Source organism: Vicugna pacos, chromosome 13, assembly GCF_048564905.1.
Source record: "Vicugna pacos chromosome 13, VicPac4, whole genome shotgun sequence".
In the NCBI taxonomy this organism is placed as follows: Eukaryota; Metazoa; Chordata; class Mammalia; order Artiodactyla; family Camelidae; genus Vicugna; species Vicugna pacos.
In genome coordinates, this window is record NC_132999.1 from 23,143,161 (window position 1) to 23,160,669 (window position 17,509).

General features: G+C 41.4%; 1 protein-coding gene across 1 annotated transcript; it reads left to right on the forward strand.

Annotated features, from left to right (window-relative positions):
- Nucleotides 1–9,951: 9,951 nt before the first annotated feature.
- On the forward strand, nucleotides 9,952–17,422 carry LOC140700839 (cytochrome P450 2J2-like). The gene is made up of 5 exons (XM_072975733.1): nucleotides 9,952–10,095; nucleotides 11,317–11,518; nucleotides 14,033–14,182; nucleotides 14,564–14,724; nucleotides 17,313–17,422. Exons 1-4 carry the CDS (start codon nucleotides 9,952–9,954, stop codon nucleotides 14,704–14,706), a joined length of 639 nt encoding a protein of 212 aa, XP_072831834.1. The 3' UTR covers nucleotides 14,707–14,724; nucleotides 17,313–17,422.
- Nucleotides 17,423–17,509: the final 87 nt, after the last annotated feature.

The following is a 17,509-nucleotide window of genomic DNA, read 5'->3' on the forward strand; positions in this document are numbered from 1 at the left end:
GGGTTATTATGAGAATCAAATAACTTCATGAATATCAGTTTACTGCCAGGGTGCCTAGCACATAGTTGATGCTTATTTTTATATCTTCCACTTTCCCCTTCTTTCAAAAGTCTATAGTAACAAACTCAATAAAACCAGCTTTTGGTTTCACAGGAGGCATCATTTGTCTGGCCTGATTGCTGCATGGGCTTCATCAGTCCACCCTCTATTCCCCTACATTCATTTGTCCATATCTTACCAGAGGTGCTTTGCTAAAATACACTCCCAAATATGTCAATATGAATAATTAATTTTTATTAAGGTTAGTATGGTTATTTATCACCATTGTCCTACAGATAGGAACTAGTAATATTCCCCATTTAATAGATTTGGAAAGTGACACACAGGGAAGTTAAATAACTTGAACAAAAACCACATAGAAAATAACTTGCAGAAGCTCAGTACAGTCACATTTGTATGGCTTCAAACTCCAAGTTCCTCAGCTCTCCCATTACCTCTTCAATTCTCTAATTTCAAACAAAACAAGATCTATAATATTGCACTTGACATGAACACATCCTCAGTCTAGCTTGCACTAATTTGCCAGCCTTGACTCCCATACCCCTTCACAAATGACAGGTGTTTTCTCAGGAACTGACCCTAAACTCTGTTCCCCTAAAATGCTTCCCAAGTTTCCCCCATCAAGGGATTATCATGCAGAATGGTAATAATAAGAGCTGATGACCTCTCTAAAGGCTCCATGAAATCGTGAGCGCCTTCAACACAAGGACCTGTGCCCCCAGCACCCGGACGTGACCGACCACAGTCTTAGCGCTCTTTAATGAACCCCGCACTCCAGAGAGACAGGACGGCCACTCGTTCCTGGACACACATGTCTTCCTCCCTTTGCATTTGTGTATGCTATTCCCACAGCCTAAAGTCTTTGCCTTCACACTGCATGTCCTTTCCCTGGCACCCTGACCTTCATTTAGGATCTGGTCCAATTCCCAGCTCCTACTGGAGGTTTTCTCCCATGTCTGGAGTGGAAATTCATCTCTTCTTTCAAAGGCCTCACGGAATTATAACGTTTACCATCTTCCATGAAGCTCTAACTTCTGTAGCCAGCCTTCCAAGAGACTCTGACACTTTAGGAAAACAGCACAGGTTATTTACTTGTGTTTTGCACCCATTATTAGAATGTCGCAATGTCAGAAGGTGCCTGCCAGCTCTGAAACACTTCATAAAAGGCTATTTTTGTGAACTTGAATTTGATTTCCACAGACTTCTCAGAAAACTAGCATAACCCCAGTAGCTATCTTTGAGACCAGCGCACTAGTGAACCCCTGAAAGTTCCTGTGTGCATAACTGTATTCATGTGTACAGGATTTTGCTAGGGAGCAGATCTGTGACAAACACTAGATTTTGAAAGGACTCTGTGACTCAACAAGGGTAAGAACCACTGTTATGAAGCTTTACTCGATTATGTCTTTAGGTTTCCTTTTTTGCTTTATTGGATAGAAATACTTTTTAACTAGAAAAGCAGCACAAATACAATTAGTGAGACATTTTCAAATACAAATTAATGAGTGAGAGAGAGAATCTTAGCCATCCATGTGCCCAGCAACCCCCCCCCCGCCACTGCTCAGCACTGGTGGGTGTTCAGAGAAATGGACCCTCACCCACTGCTAGCTGTAGTAAGAATCTGAACACTCTTCTTTTTTCCCTTTTTCTTTTTTATGGCTTTTTTTCTGTTGATTTTTGTGTTTAAGTCCTTAGATTCACTGGAATGCTCTACAACTTGGTATCTTTCCTCACTGACTCACCATGTCTAATTTTTTTATTCTAATTATTTATTACTTCAAATTTATTATATAAGTGGGGAATCCTACATTTGGAATTTTTATCCTTCATATTAAATTCCTCTCTGCTATTAATTTTCTTGCCTTTTATAGCTCCTATTTTAATAATTTTCATATTTTAATTTTCATTTCTGATTTTAAACCTGTTTTAGCTTCCTGAACCATCTAATTTTTCATCTCCTTTGTTCCCTCGCAGTCTCTCTTTTTAAATGACTTGTTTGTTTCTGTACATTGAAAGGTATTCTCTAGCTTGCTAAGTCTTACAAGGTGACCGTGGCTCCTAAATTTATCTCCATGTAAAGCAATTGGCATCATGACTGGCATGATGTACTCAAGGATTGTCAGACAACACTACGTTCATAGTGATCACACCATAAAAGTGTTTGATCCAGTTCTGCCAGAATAGAAATGTACATGAGCAGAGAGTTGGCAGAGGTGGAACTCTGAGGACATTCATTTCAGGAAATGCTAATTGAAGGCTAAGGCCCTTCCAAAAAGAAGCTGAGATTCCAGGTTGTATACATTGTCAGTTAGGAGTCGTTTAGCTTAACCTGACATCTACAGCAGTTCCAAAAACATCTTTATTACACATTCTAAATTCATCAAAATCCTTTTCATAAATTCCTAGATGTTCATCAAGGCATTCACAAAGATGAAATAAAAAATCTTTTTTTTTACATTTTTTATTGATTCATAATCATTTTACAGTGTTGTGTCAAATTCCAGTGTTCAGCACAATTTTTCAGACATTCATGGACATATACACACTCATTGTCACATTTTTTTCTCTGTGATTTATCATAACATTTTGTGTATATTTCCCTGTGCTATACAGTGTAATCTTGTTTATCTATTCTACAATTTTGAAATCCCAGTCTATCCCTTCCCACCCTCTACCCCCACCCCCCGGTAACCACAAGTCTGTATTCTCTGTCCATGAGTCTATTTCTGTCCTGTATTTATGCTTTGTTTTTGTTTGTTTGTTTTTGTTTTTTAGATTCCACATATGAGCGATCTCATATGGTATTTTTCTTTCTCTTTCTGGCTTACTTCACTTAGAATGACATTCTCTAGGAGCATCCATGTTGCTGCAAATGGCATTATGTTGTCGGTTTTTATGGCTGAGTAGTATTCCATTGTATAAATATACCACTTCTTCTTTATCCAGTCACCTGTTGATGGACATTTAGGTTGTTTCCATGTTTTGGCTATTGTAAATAGTGCTGCTATGAACATTGGGGTGTAGGTGTCATCCTGAAGTAGATTTCCTTCTGGATACAAGCCCAGGAGTGGGATTCCTGGGTCATATGGTAAGTCTATTCCTAGTCTTTTGAGGAATCTCCACACTGTTTTCCATAGTGGCTGCACCAAACTGCGTTCCCACCAGCAGTGTAGGAGGGTTCCCCTTTCTCCACAGCCTCTCCAGTATTTGTCATTTTTGGATTTTTGAATGACGGCCATTCTGACTGGTGTGAGGTGATACCTCATTGTAGTTTTGATTTGCATTTCTCTGATAATTAGTGATATTGAACATTTTTTCATGTGCTTTTTGATCATTTGTATGTCTTCCTTGGAGAGTTGCTTGTTTAGGTCTTCTGCCTATTTTTGGATTGGGTTGTTTATTTTTTCCTTATTGAGTCGTATGAGCTGCTTATATATTTTGGAGATCAAGCCTTTGTCGGTTTCACTTGCAAAAATTTTCTCTCATTCCGTAGGTTTTCTTCTTGTTTTATTTCTGGTTTCCTTTGCTCTGCAGAAGCTTGTAAGTTTCATTAGGTCCCATTTGTTTATTCTTGCTTTTATTTCTTCTAGGAGAAAATTTTTGAAATGTATGTCAGATAATGTTTTGCCTATGTTTTCCTCTAGGAGGTTTATTGTATCTTGTCTTATGTTTAAGTCTTTAATCCATTTTGAGTTGATTTTTGTATATGGTGTAAGGGTGTGTTCTAGCTTCATTGTTTTACATGCTGCTGTCCAGTTTTCTCAACACCATTTGCTGAAGAGACTGTCTTTATTCCATTGTATATTCTTGCCTCCTTTGTCGAAGATGAGTTGACCAAAAGTTTGTGGGTTCATTTCTGGGCTCTCTATTCTGTTCCATTGGTCTATATGTCTGTTTTGGTACCAATACCATGCTGTCTTGATGACTGTAGCTCTATAGTATTGTCTGAAGTCTGGGAGAGTTATTCCTCCAGCCTCTTTCTTTCTCTTCAGTAATGCTTTAGCAATTCTAGGTCTTTGATGGTTCCATATAAATTTTATTATGATTTGTTCTAGTTCTGTGAAATATGTCCTGGGTAATTGGATAGGGATTGCATTAAATCTGTAGATTGCCTTGGGCAGTGTGACCATTTTAACAATATTGATTCTTCCAATCCAAGAGCATGGAATATCTTTCCATTTTTTAAAGTCTTCTTTAATTTCCTTCATCAATGGTTTATAGTTTTCTGTGTATAATTCTTTCACCTCCTTGGTTAGATTTATTCCTAGGTATTTTATTACTTTGGGTGCTATTTTAAAGGGGATTGTTTCTTTACTTTCTTTTTCTGTTGGTTTATCGTTAGTGTAAAGAAAGGCAACTGATTTTTGAACATTAATTTTGTAACCTGCTACCTTGCTGAATTCTTCGATCAGCTCTAGTAGCTTTTGTGTGGACCTTTTAGGGTTTTCTATATATAGTAACATGTCGTCAGAATATAATGACACTTTTACCTCTTCTTTTCCAATTTGGATCCCTTTTATTTCTTTCTCTTGTCTGATTGCTGTGGCTAGGACTTCCAGGACTATATTGAATAGGAGTGATGATAGTGGGCATCCTTGTCTTGTCCCAGATTTTAGTGGGAAGCTTTTGAGTTTTTCACCGTTGAGAATTATGCTGGCTATAGGTTTGTCATATATAGCTTTTATTATGTTGAGATATGTTCCCTCTATACCCACTTTGGTGAGAGTTTTTATCATAAATGGGTGTTGAATTTTATCAAATGCTTTTTCTGCATCGATTGAGATGATCATGTGGTTTTTGTCCTTTCTCTTGTTGATGTGATGTATTACATTGATTGATTTGCGTATGTTGAACCAGCCTTGTGTCCCTGGGATGAACCCCACTTGGTCATGATGAATAATCTTTTTTATGTGTTGTTGGATTCTATTTGCTAAAATTTTGGTGAGGATTTTGGCGTCTATGTTCATCAGTGATATTGGCCTATAATTCTCTTTTTTTCTAGTGTCTTTGCCTGGTTTTGGTATCAGGGTGATGGTGGCTTCATAGAATGAGTTTGGGAGTATTCCCTCCTTTTCAATCTTCTGGAAGAGTTTGAGAAGGACTGGTATGAGTTCTTCTTTGTATGTTTGGTAGAATTCCCCAGTGAAGCCATCCGGTCCTGGACTTTTATTTGTAGGGAGGTTTTTAATTGCTATTTCTATTTCCTTTCTAGTGATTGGATTGTTCAAGTGTTCAGTTTCTTCTTGATTCAGTTTTGGTGGACAGTGTGTTTCCAGAAACTTGTCCATCTCCTCTAGGTTATCCAGTTTGGCTCCATATAGTTTTTCATAATATTCTCATATGATATTCTCTATTTCTATTTTGTTTGTTGTAATTTCTCCATTTTCCTTTCTTATTTTGCTAATTTGTGCTCTCTCTTTTTTCTTCTTTGTGAGTTTGGCCAGAGGTTTGTCGATTTTATTTACTTTTTCAAAAAACCAGCTTTTGGTTTGGTTGATTTTTTCTATGGTCTTGTTAATCTCTATTGTATTTAATTCCTCTCTGATCTTTATTATTTCCTTCCTTCTGCTGCTTTTTGGGCTTTTTGTTCTTCTTTTTCTAACTGATTCAAGTGGTGGGTTAACTTGTTTATTTGAGATTGTTCTTCTTTTTTGAGGAAGGCCTGTATCGCTATAAACTTCCCTCTTAGCACTGCCTTTGCTGTGTCCCATAGGTTTTGAGTGGTTGTGCTTTCATTATCATTTGTCTCAAGGTATTTTTTAATTTCAGCTTTGATTTCCTCATTGATCCATTGTTTTTTCAATAACATATTGTTTAATCTCCATGCTTTTCTTTTTTTCTCCTTTGTTTCTCTGTTGTTGATTTCCAGTTTCATGGCATTGTGGTCAGTAAAGATGCTTGAGATAATTTCTATCTTCTTAAATTTGTTGAGGTTTCTTTTGTGTCCAAGTACATGATCGACCCTGGAAAATGTTCCATGTGCACTTGAAAAGAATGTATATTCTATTTTTTGGGGGTGTAATACTCTGAAAATATCCACCAAATCTAGTTTTTCTATTGTAGTATTTAATTTCTCTGTTGCCTTGTTTATTTTCTGTCTGGAAGATCTGTCTAGTGATGTTAATGCAGTGTTAAAATCTCCAACTATGATTGCATTTCCATCAATATCCCCCTTTATCTCTGTTAGTAATTCTTGTATGTACTTAGGTGCTCCTATATTGGGTGCATATATATTAACGAGTGTAATATCTTCATCTTGTATCACTCCTTTAATCATTATAAAATGTCCTTCTTTATCTTTCTTTATGGCCTTTGTTTTAAAGTTTATTTTGTCTGAAATCAGTACTGCAACACCTGCTTTTTTGGCTTTTCCATTTGCATGGAATATCCTTTTCCATCCTTTCACTCTCAATCTATATGTGTCCTTCTCCCTAAAGTGGGTCTCTTGTATGCAGCATATTGAAGGTTCTTGCTTTATTATCCACTCTGCCACTCTATGTCTTTTGACTGGAGCATTTAGTCCATTAACATTTACAGTAATTAATGATAGATGTGTGTTTATTGCCATTTTGAACTTATCTTTGCAGTTGAATTAGTATATCCTCTTTGTTCCTTTCTTCTTCCTTTTGTGGTTTGGTAATTTTCCTTTGTATTATCATGGATTTTATTTAATTTTTGTGACTCCCTTGTAAATTTTTGACTTGTGGTTACCCTTTTTTGTAAATCTATTAACCTATACCCGTTTTTATTAAACTGATATTAACATGATCTCAAACCCATCCTACTGTTAAAAAAATTTTAAAAAGAAAGAAAAAAAATTCTATAGTTCCCTGCCTCCCTCTCCCACTTTCAGTGATTTGTATGTCTTCTTTAATAATTTCGTGTTTTCTTTATTTGTAATTCATGAGTTATCACCTTTCCAGTTGTACGTTTCTCATTTCTGTAGCATCCTGCTGCTTTTCTATTTAGAATAGCCTTTAAATATTTCTTTTAGTATGGGTTTAGTGTTGCTAAACTCCTGCAGCTTTTTTTTTGTCTGTGAAACTCTTTATTTCTCCTTCTATCCTAAAGGATAGCCTTGCTGGATAAAGTATCCTAGGCTGCATCTTTTTTTCATTCAGGGCTTTGAATATATCTTGCCACTCCCTTCTGGCCTGTAGTGTTTGTGTAGAGAAATCAGCTGAGAGCCTTATGGGGGTTCCCTTGTAGTTCACTCTTTGCTTTTCTCTTGCTGCCTTTAGAATCATTTCTTTATCCTTGACTCTGGCCATCTTGATTATGATATGTCTTGGTGTGGGTCTATTTGGGTTCTTCCTGTTTGGGACCCTCTGAGCTTCCTGTACTTGTATATCTGATTCCTTCTTTAAGTTTGGGAAGTTTTCAGTCATGATTTCTTCAAAAACCTTTTCAATCCCCTGTGATCCTTCTTCCCCTTCTGGGACCCCTATTATGCGAAGAGTGGGACGCTTTATATTATCCCATAGGTCCCTTATGCTATTATCATTATTTTTTTTTTGCTTATCTTGTAGTTCTTCTGAATGTGTGCTTTCTGTTGCCCTGTCTTCTAGATCACTAATTCGTTCCTCTGCATTAACTAGTCGGCTTTGCACAGCTGTTAGATCATTCCTCATCTCTGTCAATGAGTTTTCCCATTTTACTTGGCTCTTCTTTATAGCTTCAATTTCATTTTTGACATATTTTATTTCTCTAAGCACTATCTCTTTTAATTCCTTTAGCAATTTGATCACTCCTTTTTTGAAATCTTGATCTAGTAGGCTATCGATGTCTATTTCATTGAGCTTTCTTTCAGAGGATTCCTCTTGTTCTTTTAATTGGGAAAGGTTTCTCTGCTTCTTCATCTTGCTCATACCTCTCTGGCACTGTGGTTTATGGAGTATCAGTTGTCTATTTTGGATCTTAAGGATTTTATTTATCTAATGCCTATTTAGGAATAGAACTTAGAAAAAAAAGAAAAAAGAAAAAAAGAGAAAAAATAAGAGAGAGAGAGAAAGATTTTTAAAAGAAGGGAGAAAGAGGGTTTGATAACAATGTATAATGAATAATAGAAGAGCAGGTTGAAGCAGAGTATTAATCGGGTGGAGACGTCCTTTTAAAACCTTTAAAAAAAAAAGGGGGGTGGGGAGATGAATATATGTGTTTGAAGCCTGTGTCTAATCAATAACAGGACATCAAAACCCAAGAGGAATAGAAATGAATTAAGAAGTAAAAATTAAGAGAGTAATTGAAAATAGAACAGGTAAAAACAGATTAAAAAACAAAACAAAACAAAAACAAAAAAAACAAAAACAAAAAAAAAGGGGGGGTTGTCGGTGTTCTCCTGGAGTCTGTGTGCTTTTAATGTGAAGTCCTTCTGTCTTCGTCCTGTTTTGGAAGCTCAGCTTGTTTTCATAGGCCCTCCGCTGGCGCCCTCTTCTGTGCTGCTCCCAGCACCTGTCGGCAAGCAGATCGCGCCTCCTCCTAACACGGGTCACATGCAGCTCTCCTCTGCAGCGGGCGGGCAGGTCACTGCCCCTCCAGATGCCGCAGTCAGATGTTGCAGACTGGCCAGGCAGGAGGGCGGGTCGTGCCCCCTCCCAGCACCTGGGTCAGGGTTTGTGTTCCTGCCCGACAGGCGGGGGGGCCGCTCTCCCCCTACCTGCTCCGCCGGTAGCTCCGCTGCTATGTGCAGCTGCGCGCTCTGCCCTGGCCGGCGCTCCGCCCTCGTTGCGCTCCGCGGCTGGGCTCGGGGAAGACCGAGGGGCAGCCTCGTCCCCGCTCCGAGCCAAGACCCAGCCGCCTGTCTGTCTTTGTGGAGTAAGTTCTCTGGGGGACCAGAATGGAAGGATCTTATCTGCCCCGGGCTGCAGGCCCCTGTCAGTCTGGCCCTTGAGGCTGCTAAGCCCTTCGGTGGGGACGCAGGTTTCGCCTCTGCCCCCGCCTGGGTGCTAAGTGCCCGAGAATATGGCGGCTCTGCCTGGGCCCCGCCCCTCTTCCCCTGAAAAGTTTCCGCGGGTTTTCAGAGATGGGGGTGTGCACCCTTCCCCCGAGAGCACATCAACCTTGCTGTTTTATGGAGGGCCCAGGTTGTTCTGTCCTGTACACCCACAGCCCCGGCACCCAGCCCCTTGCAGTCCCCCGGAGCTGCCTCCGTGCAGCCGCCCCCGTCCTCCGCCCGGCTGGTGCAGCCTGGCCCTGCCCGCCGCTGCCGGCCCGCATCTCAGGCTGGGTGTCGGGGGGACGCTCTGTGTCCGTTTAACTTAGTTCTGTCAGACAAGGGCTGCTCTGTACAGATCCGAGCCTTGGAGGCTCCCCCTCCGTCCCGCTGGCCTCTCAATTGGAGAGGGGAGACCCAGCGAGCGAGCGCCAGTCCTCCTTTGCCGCTCCCTCCCCGCGGGACCCGTCCCGCGCTGCTTTGCCTTTTGTTCTTTCTTTTTTCCTTTTCTCCTACCAGATTTTTGGCGTCTTTATCTTTTGAAGAGGGCGATGATCTGTTGGAGTTCCGCAGGTGCTCTGGTTGGCTGAGTGGGTCTGTAGATGTGGGTCTTGGTGTATTTGTGGGAGAGGGTGACTTACAAGCGTCCTTCTACTCCCGAAATAAAAAATCTTGATTCACATTCCTGCCACTTTTTAGACAAAGACACGTACTTTAGAGGCAGATCAGCTTGAGATGTAATCTTGGCTCTGCTCTGTCTATCAAACAGGACATACTGTGCTAGTGATGAATAAACACTGGTGGAAAACTGTGGGCCAAAAGGACAATGGAAGGATTGATTTCTGGCTAGGTCTTTAATATGGGAGCAGGGTGGTGGAATGTGACTAAATCTATGGGATTTTCTCTGATTTTACGACAATGGCCAAGGAGCTCCATGAGACATGAGAGAGCATAACTGCATGGCAGCTGGGGAGGAGGGGCCACAGACACCTGGAGGAAATGAGAGCTTCTGTTTGGTACCATGGCTGCAGCTGGACACAGCCCTGCAGACAGGAGGCAGGAACAGGGTCTATTTAGATTCCTTTCTTGAAAAAATAGGCCAGGTAAGCCTTTGATTATTGACCATTGACTGCCATCCAAGTTGTACTAGCACATACCTGCTCATCTGTGTACACTCGTGCCACACCTGCACACTCTGCCATTCTCTCTCTCTCTCTATCCAAATCTCTGCCCCCTCAGTCTCAGTGTCACTTTCACTCTCTCACCTCACTTAACTGTAAGGTCCTAGCACCATCTCAGTTTCACGTGTTTGTCCTTATATTCTACATAATGCTGGCCAGTTTCCCTCCAACACCCAATAGCTTTCTCACCTTGGCAAGGTTATTTTCCTGTGACTCTTTTTTATTTTCTGAAAGACAAAGAAAATCATTACTTCTGTAGGGTGGTTGTGAAGTCAAATGAGATCAACTGTGAAGGTGCTTAACACGGCACCCAGTGGATGTGGTTGTCTGTGATATGAGTGCCTTTCTCCAGGGCATCATCCCTGTGCTCTCATCCAGTCTGTCACCGTGAGCATGTCCCTCCATGTTCCTTTTGCACACGAAGCCCATTCATTCCTCAGAGTCTCCATGGCTGTCTTCCAGGTGCCAGAAACCATACTGCCTTTCATAATGCTGCTCTCATTTCCCTCACAGAACCCTGTGAAGGAGGAATAACTTTTTCCCTTTATAGCAGGGAAGCTGAGGCTCAAAAAGAGGGAAGAAAAGTTCCTGAGAGCTCACAACAGGTCAACCAGAAAGTTAAGATTTACATGTGGCCCCAGACCTGGTGTGATCATCTCCATACTTGCCCCAAGCCCTATACTAAACTTTCTATTGTCTGGAACGTGTTGGGTGAGGGGACATTCTCTTCTGGTTAAACAGATGTGATTTGCTAAGAAGTTCATGCTTGTTACACTAGACATTCACTAAACATATCTCAGCCTCCTCTGATGATCACATGTGCTAACTTCTCTCCCTTCACAGTATTCTAAGATGCCTGAGGTCAGAGAACTTGTCTATCTTAGTATAGCTGTATCTTCATGATAAGTTCTTTGGACACATGGCAGGGCTCGCTCAGTTTAAGTAGGCTGAACATATAAATGAATGATTATAAGGAAAGTTTATGTCCTGTAGTAAACTGAATCCAAATCTAGTTTAGAGAAGGAGAAGTGAAAAAAGTTAGAAACATTCCTGTCTGTCCATGGTGCACACACACACACATGCACACACAGACTCCCCTCCATGCAAGCTATACACACACCCCCTTCATTTCTCAACACACAGATGTGCGTATTCAACTATGACTGTTTTGCTATTTTCCAATTTGTGAAGAAATATGAGAATGTTCTTATGCTGGAAGTTGGTGACTGGTCCTCCGTTGTTATAACTGGATTGCCCTTAATCAAAGAAGCCTTTGTGCACCAGGGCCAAAACTTTGCGAACCGCCCCATAACTCCTTTCATAGAACGTGTCTTTAAGAACAAAGGTAAGTGTGTGAACTAATGTAAGATGCATATGTTTGATATTCTTGTGATCTGTGGAAGTGCCTCTGTGACTATAATTCTCCAAAATTCCAGGAACCAGGCTCATCATAATATTCATGCCCCTGACAGAAGCTGTGTGCCTGCATTTCCCTGTTGAAGGCACTGCCTCAGGCAACATGGCATGGTCAGCCACAAAGTCATGGATTTGAGAGAATCTCTGTGACCTGCATGAACTCAGTCTGGATGCTTTGTTAAATCAGTGTTCACATCATTCAATTACATGATGTGTCTTATAAGAAGAGGAAGAGGAAATGTGGTCTCAGTCTCTCTTTCTGCTTTCCCACTGACATCTCTTCCCCTAGGAAAATGGATGTGGATCTGCATCTTTCTGCTGATATTGTGGCTCCTCTTTCCTCTAACTCCTTATGATTTAATATTAAAGCTCAGCCTTGCAAGGTATATCCAGCCTTTGGGTCTGTGTTAGAACACTCTGGCATGAACACTTAGAATGATCATTAAATACCTTACCAGTTTAAAAGTCTAAATGGAAAACCCAAATCTATTCTTCTACAAAAGCACCATTTTTTTTCAAGTACTTCTCAATTTCTCTTTGGACTACTTTATCCTTTATTTCTACATCCTCACTCTATTTATTATCTGCCAGATAAAGCCTGGTGTTAGGCAAGAGTGATGTAACTAACAGTGAGTAGAACAGCCAAAATCATTGTGTTATGCAAATACTTCCACTGAGAATGACAGTATCAACTACTCTAATATTTAAAGTCTCAGTGTTATGAAGGTGAGTGCACATGTACTCTTTTGGAATATAAATCTGCTCTTGAGATTCTAAAAAGCTAATGGATATAAATGAAAATTAATGTGGTTAGGAACCAGTCAGGCAGAGGGAACAGAACATGAAAAGCCTCTGAGGTGGGAAGGAGGACAGTGAACTTGAGGAACTGAAAGGGGGCCAGTGTGGCAGCGCAGGGATTCAATGGAGGTGAAGCTGCTGCGTTTGGCCAGGACCCTTCAGGCACATTCTTGTTAAGGATGCTGCATTTATCTGAAGAACAAGGGAAACTCTCAAATGGTTTAAGTAGAGGAAGGAATCATCATGTCCACAGAGTGAACTTTGAAGATTAATGCAGGCTGCAATGTCCATAATAGAATAAAGGGACAAAGAGACTATTGTAGCATTTTTGTTAGAGAGGTGGGAGGTTGGGCTACCATAGATTAGACCAGGATAGTGGCGGTGAAGATACATGGATTTAAGAATTTCAGGAGGTAAGTCCAGTAAGACATGATGACCTAAATGGAGGGAGAAGGAGGTATTGAGGTGGGCAGATAAAGGGAAGAAGGAACACTTGGGGAGGACAAGGTGTGGGCCGGCCTGGGGCATGGGGGGAGTGGTGTGGAGCAAATCGGGGATTCAGTCATGGATACGCTGAGCTCGAACTCCTTTAAGGCAGCAGAGTCAGGTGCACTCCTGTATGTTTGCCCGGTGCTGAGAGACAGAACTAGATGCTCACTATCAGTAGATGTCACTTACTATTTTAGGAGTTATGAGATTTTCTTAGAAATGGAGTCTAGGGTAGGAAGAGAAGAGGCCTGAAGATCATGAATCTTGAAGAACTGCATTGTTTTGAAATTTGATAGAAGTAGATGAATTAACAAGAACATGGTAAGTTCTCTGTGGTCAGAGAATTAGGAGGAAAATCTGGAGAGTGAGGGGTCCTGAGCACCACTGGAAGAGAGTGTTTCAGGAGAGAAGTGTCTCGGGTTGCTGATGTGTCTAGATAAGGTTGAAAAAGATCCTGCATTTGACAGGAGGCAGGGCCATTTCATGGAGAGGGTGGAGGCCAGAGCCAGACATTGAAAGGGACTGAAGAGTGCTCTGCACGTGAAGACATGAAAGGAGTGTGACTTCACCTGTGTGATGTAATAAATGATGGTCTATGGAACACACCAAGATTATTTTTTTTGTGGTTCCCTTTTCTGTTGTTCTTTTGACTCTTCATACTTCCTTGTTTCCTTGAGTGATTCATTTATCTCTTAAGTTTCAGATTGGATTAGGGCCTTGTCTCCTTATGAGTATGGATTTTGCCTAATCCGTAAGTGCATTGTAGTATGTAGCATAAGAAACACTGAAGTATACTTAGACGATAAGTAATCGAAGCGTTGGCTTTGGAGTCAAGCAGCCTGGAATTGAAAGCCTGTTCTGGTGCTTACTCACTCTGTGTCCTTGCAGAGTTTGCTTTTATCCACTGCGTCTGAGTTTCTCATCAACAAAACTGGGGGTGGGGTGTTGGCAATAATGATAGAACCTAGGTCAGACAGGTTCTGTGAGTACTAAATTACTCATTGCTTAAAAATACAAATTTATCTGGCATTTTAAGCACTCAGTAAATACTACTCAGCATACCCACTGCTTTGGGATTATTTCTATGAATAGTATTCAAGGGCCTTAATGCCCTTTCCCTTCCTTCTTTTCATAATGCTGGCTCTCTTTTTCCCAGGACTGATCATGTCCAATGGCCAGGTGTGGAAGGAGCAAAGAAGGTTTGCCCTGATGACACTGAGGAACTTCGGTTTAGGAAAGAAGAGCTTAGAGGAACGCATTCAGGAAGAGGCCCGCTACCTCACCCAGGCAATAGGAGAGGAGGACGGTGAGTGTGTCACAGGACAGGTGCAGGAGACTGCGGCTCATTTCTTCACTGACCGGATGCTTAATAAGTGCCCACGTGCCTGCCCTGTGCCCAGCACTGTGTAGGGTTCTGAGGAGTTAACAGTGAACAACTAACCATGACCTGCCCTCATGGAGCTGGAGAATTAGACACGAGAAGATGGGTATAGAACACATTATTGATTTTAAATCCTGGTTGTCAGTTTGACTCCCAGGCACTGACTGGGTACTTGCTGTAGGTCAGACCCTGTGGAGGGTGCTGGGGTTTCAGTCTCAGAGGTGGTACTGTACTCAGTGTGTCCTGTGTCGTGTAGGGTAGACCCTCAGAGGAAACAGAAAGACACCAATTCTCCTCTGACTCCAGGACAGCCTTTTGACCCTCACTTCAAAATCAACAATGCAGTTTCCACTATTATCTGCTCCATCACGTTTGGGGAGTGCTTTGACTATAAGGATGATCAGTTCCAAGAGCTGCTGAGGCTGTTGGATGAGTTCACACACCTGTAGATGTCAATATTCCGCCAGGTGAGACGTTCTCACTTCCTACCGTGGATAAGGGTATTGCGCTGATGTCAGACACAGATGAGATGGGGTCTTCTTGGTTTTGTTTTTCAGTCTAATACATAACCTTTTAAAATTGTCTTTGACACAAACATATTTGAAATCAATCTGTTGTATTTACTGTTTTGGATAACTTTGTTAAATATTTACTACAGACATATAATACTATTAACATCTGTGTAAAGTACAAAACTCCACATGACATTCTCTTCTGAATGGATGTTGTTTTCTTTAAAAGGCACGATATCTCCATCACCTTTGAGTCCCTCCCCTCCATGTCCCTTCCTAACCCCCCACGTCTGTCCTCCCTCGGAAGTTCTCTTCTGTGCCCTGTGCTCCCTGGGCACATTGTTTTGAGATTCATGTATGAGTTGCTCTTTTTAGAAGTTCTGTTTAGTTTTCCATCCTGTGAATATAGCACTGTTTGCTGTTCTTTTGTCTCCTGATGACTACTTGGGTGACTTCCACTGTGGGGACGTTGTGATTAAGCTGCTGTGAACATTTTTGTGCACTCGTTCACGTGGGCACATCCTTCCATTTCTCTTGCAGATTCACTTGGACATAAATAGTACTTAACGGTTCCCCAAGCAGCTGCACTCCTTACATGCCCATCCGCTCTGGATGTGGTCAATCATCTACTTCTGTCAGGTATACACGTAGGGGGTTCAAGCCTCAACCCTTCTTTGCTGGGCCTGCCCTCCTCCTCTGTCCTGCTGGGCCTGTGAGTCTGTCAGTAACTCTGCTCAGCTTCTTGGTCTCTCAGCCTCTTTTCTGGATTTGGAAGGAACTTCTAGGGATAATCAGCCCCAGGCGCTGAGGTCTCCTCTCCGGTGTCTAGAAGAGGGTTTGCTGTTATTTATTCCTGACAAGCATCTTTGTCTGGAGCTTTCTGGACCCATCACACCAAAGGTGATAAAGCAGTTCCTATGAGTCCTGGCACATTAAAGCGGCCTGATGAATGTGGGCTTTTATGATTATTGTCAGTGTTATTTTTGAATAACGTTCCCTGTTCTCACTTCTAATCAGGGTAGGCCCCCATTCAGTATTTCCATTTTCTACCCTCCTCTTAAGACAGAGCCTAGAAAGTCATGAGATTTCAGAGGATACAAAGCTGCCTGTTCCTGGGGAAGACAGTTTCCTGGGTGGGGTGGGCGAGTAGGATGGGGCAGTGGGGCAGGGGTAGAAGCATTTCTTAGAGACGCAAAGGGGACCAGGTACTTTGATGGACAACTACACACACTTTATCTCTGTTGACTTTTTCCAACAGTCCTTTAAGGTGAAATAAAACATCCTGATGTGTGCAAGAAGATATCGTCATGTTAAGCAAATCCACATAGTGGTCCACAGGCTCTGTGTTAAGTGCGGGGTGGAGCTCCAGTCATGTGGTCTCCAAAATAACCCTCAAGCCTGACTGGCAGCCAGTTTAAGTAGTGAGAAACCACGTTGTTGTTGTTATTATTATTATTATTATTATTATTTTTATTTTTATTATTTTATTATTAATTACCAAAGTATTATAACTGGAAAACAACAGAGCTAAGAGTCCAATTCCTGCCAGTTTCTCTTTAAATCTAGGCCATTTTCCATTATCTTATGCTATCTCTTTTTGACTAGATATTATAAGAGAAAATATATTTAAAACTACTCTATTTCACCATTAAACTCTCTTACCCACATGGAGATTACATCATAGTTGGGATGGACAAATATATATAAACATACATACACACACACACACACATGTTTAACACAGATACAAGGATGCATAGACAGATAGACGTGTATTATACACACAAATACACACATACACACACACACACACACACACATACTAGCGATAATTCCAAAGAAGGAAAATAAAACAAAATAAAGGAATGGAAGGAGGGTGCAGAATTTCTGCTAATTATAGGATCATCAAACAAGACAGGTCCAAGTAGGTGACCTTTGGGGAGCATCTTAATGAAGGAAGGGACTGGAGTTGTGCAGATTTCAGAGGAAGACCATTCCAGATGGAAGGAACAGCAAATGCAAAGACCTAAACAAGGACATCCTGGGTGTTACAACAGAGGCCAGTGGGGCTCACTGGGAAGAGTAAGAGGGGGAAGATGTTGGAGAGGGTAGCAGAGGAGGAGACAGGGGTGTGAGAGGTCAGCTCATGTACAGCTACAGGCCAGGAGAATGAGGTTGAATTTTTTTCTAAATGTCATGGAAAGTCACTGGAGGATTGAGAGCCAGAATGTGAAGTGATCAATTAAACTGTTAAATGACCCGCCTGGGAGCTGAGCTGAATGGGGTGAAGGATGGAATCAGGAACCCTGCTGGGGGCTATCACAGCATCCACGTAGGAAATGCGGGTGTTTTGTACAAGGATGACAAAGCAGTTGGAGTGGTGACTGGTCGTCTGACCCTTGTTATACTGTGGATGGAGGGCTGACATGCTTGGTCAGAGGGTAAGAAGAGGGATGAGAATAAGAAGTGTCAACGGTTACATTCTGTTAAAAAGTGGAAAACTAGTACCACCTTACCATGATTGTTTTGATTTTTTCAATCAGCTCTAGGATGTCTTTCCAAGGATAATGAAATTCCTACCTGGATCCCACTAAAGGGTCTTTAGTAACTGGGAGAACTGAAAACATTTGCTGCCTGTGTGATTGAAAACCACAAGAAGGACTGAAATCCTGCTGAAGCAAGAGACTTTATGCTTACATCCAGGAAATAGTGAATATGAGGAATCCAGCGTTCCTTCCTG

Bases quoted from the DNA above. Each gene is read 5' to 3' on its own strand.
- LOC140700839 (XM_072975733.1), top strand. From the start codon at position 9,952: ATGGCAGCTGGGGAGGAGGGGCCACAGACACCTGGAGGAAATGAGAGC. The intron at 10,096-11,316 runs GTAAGCCTTTGA...CTCAACACACAG, and splicing joins TTCTTGAAAAAATAGGCCAG to ATGTGCGTATTCAACTATGA. The intron at 14,183-14,563 runs GTGAGTGTGTCA...CTCTGACTCCAG, and splicing joins GGCAATAGGAGAGGAGGACG to GACAGCCTTTTGACCCTCAC.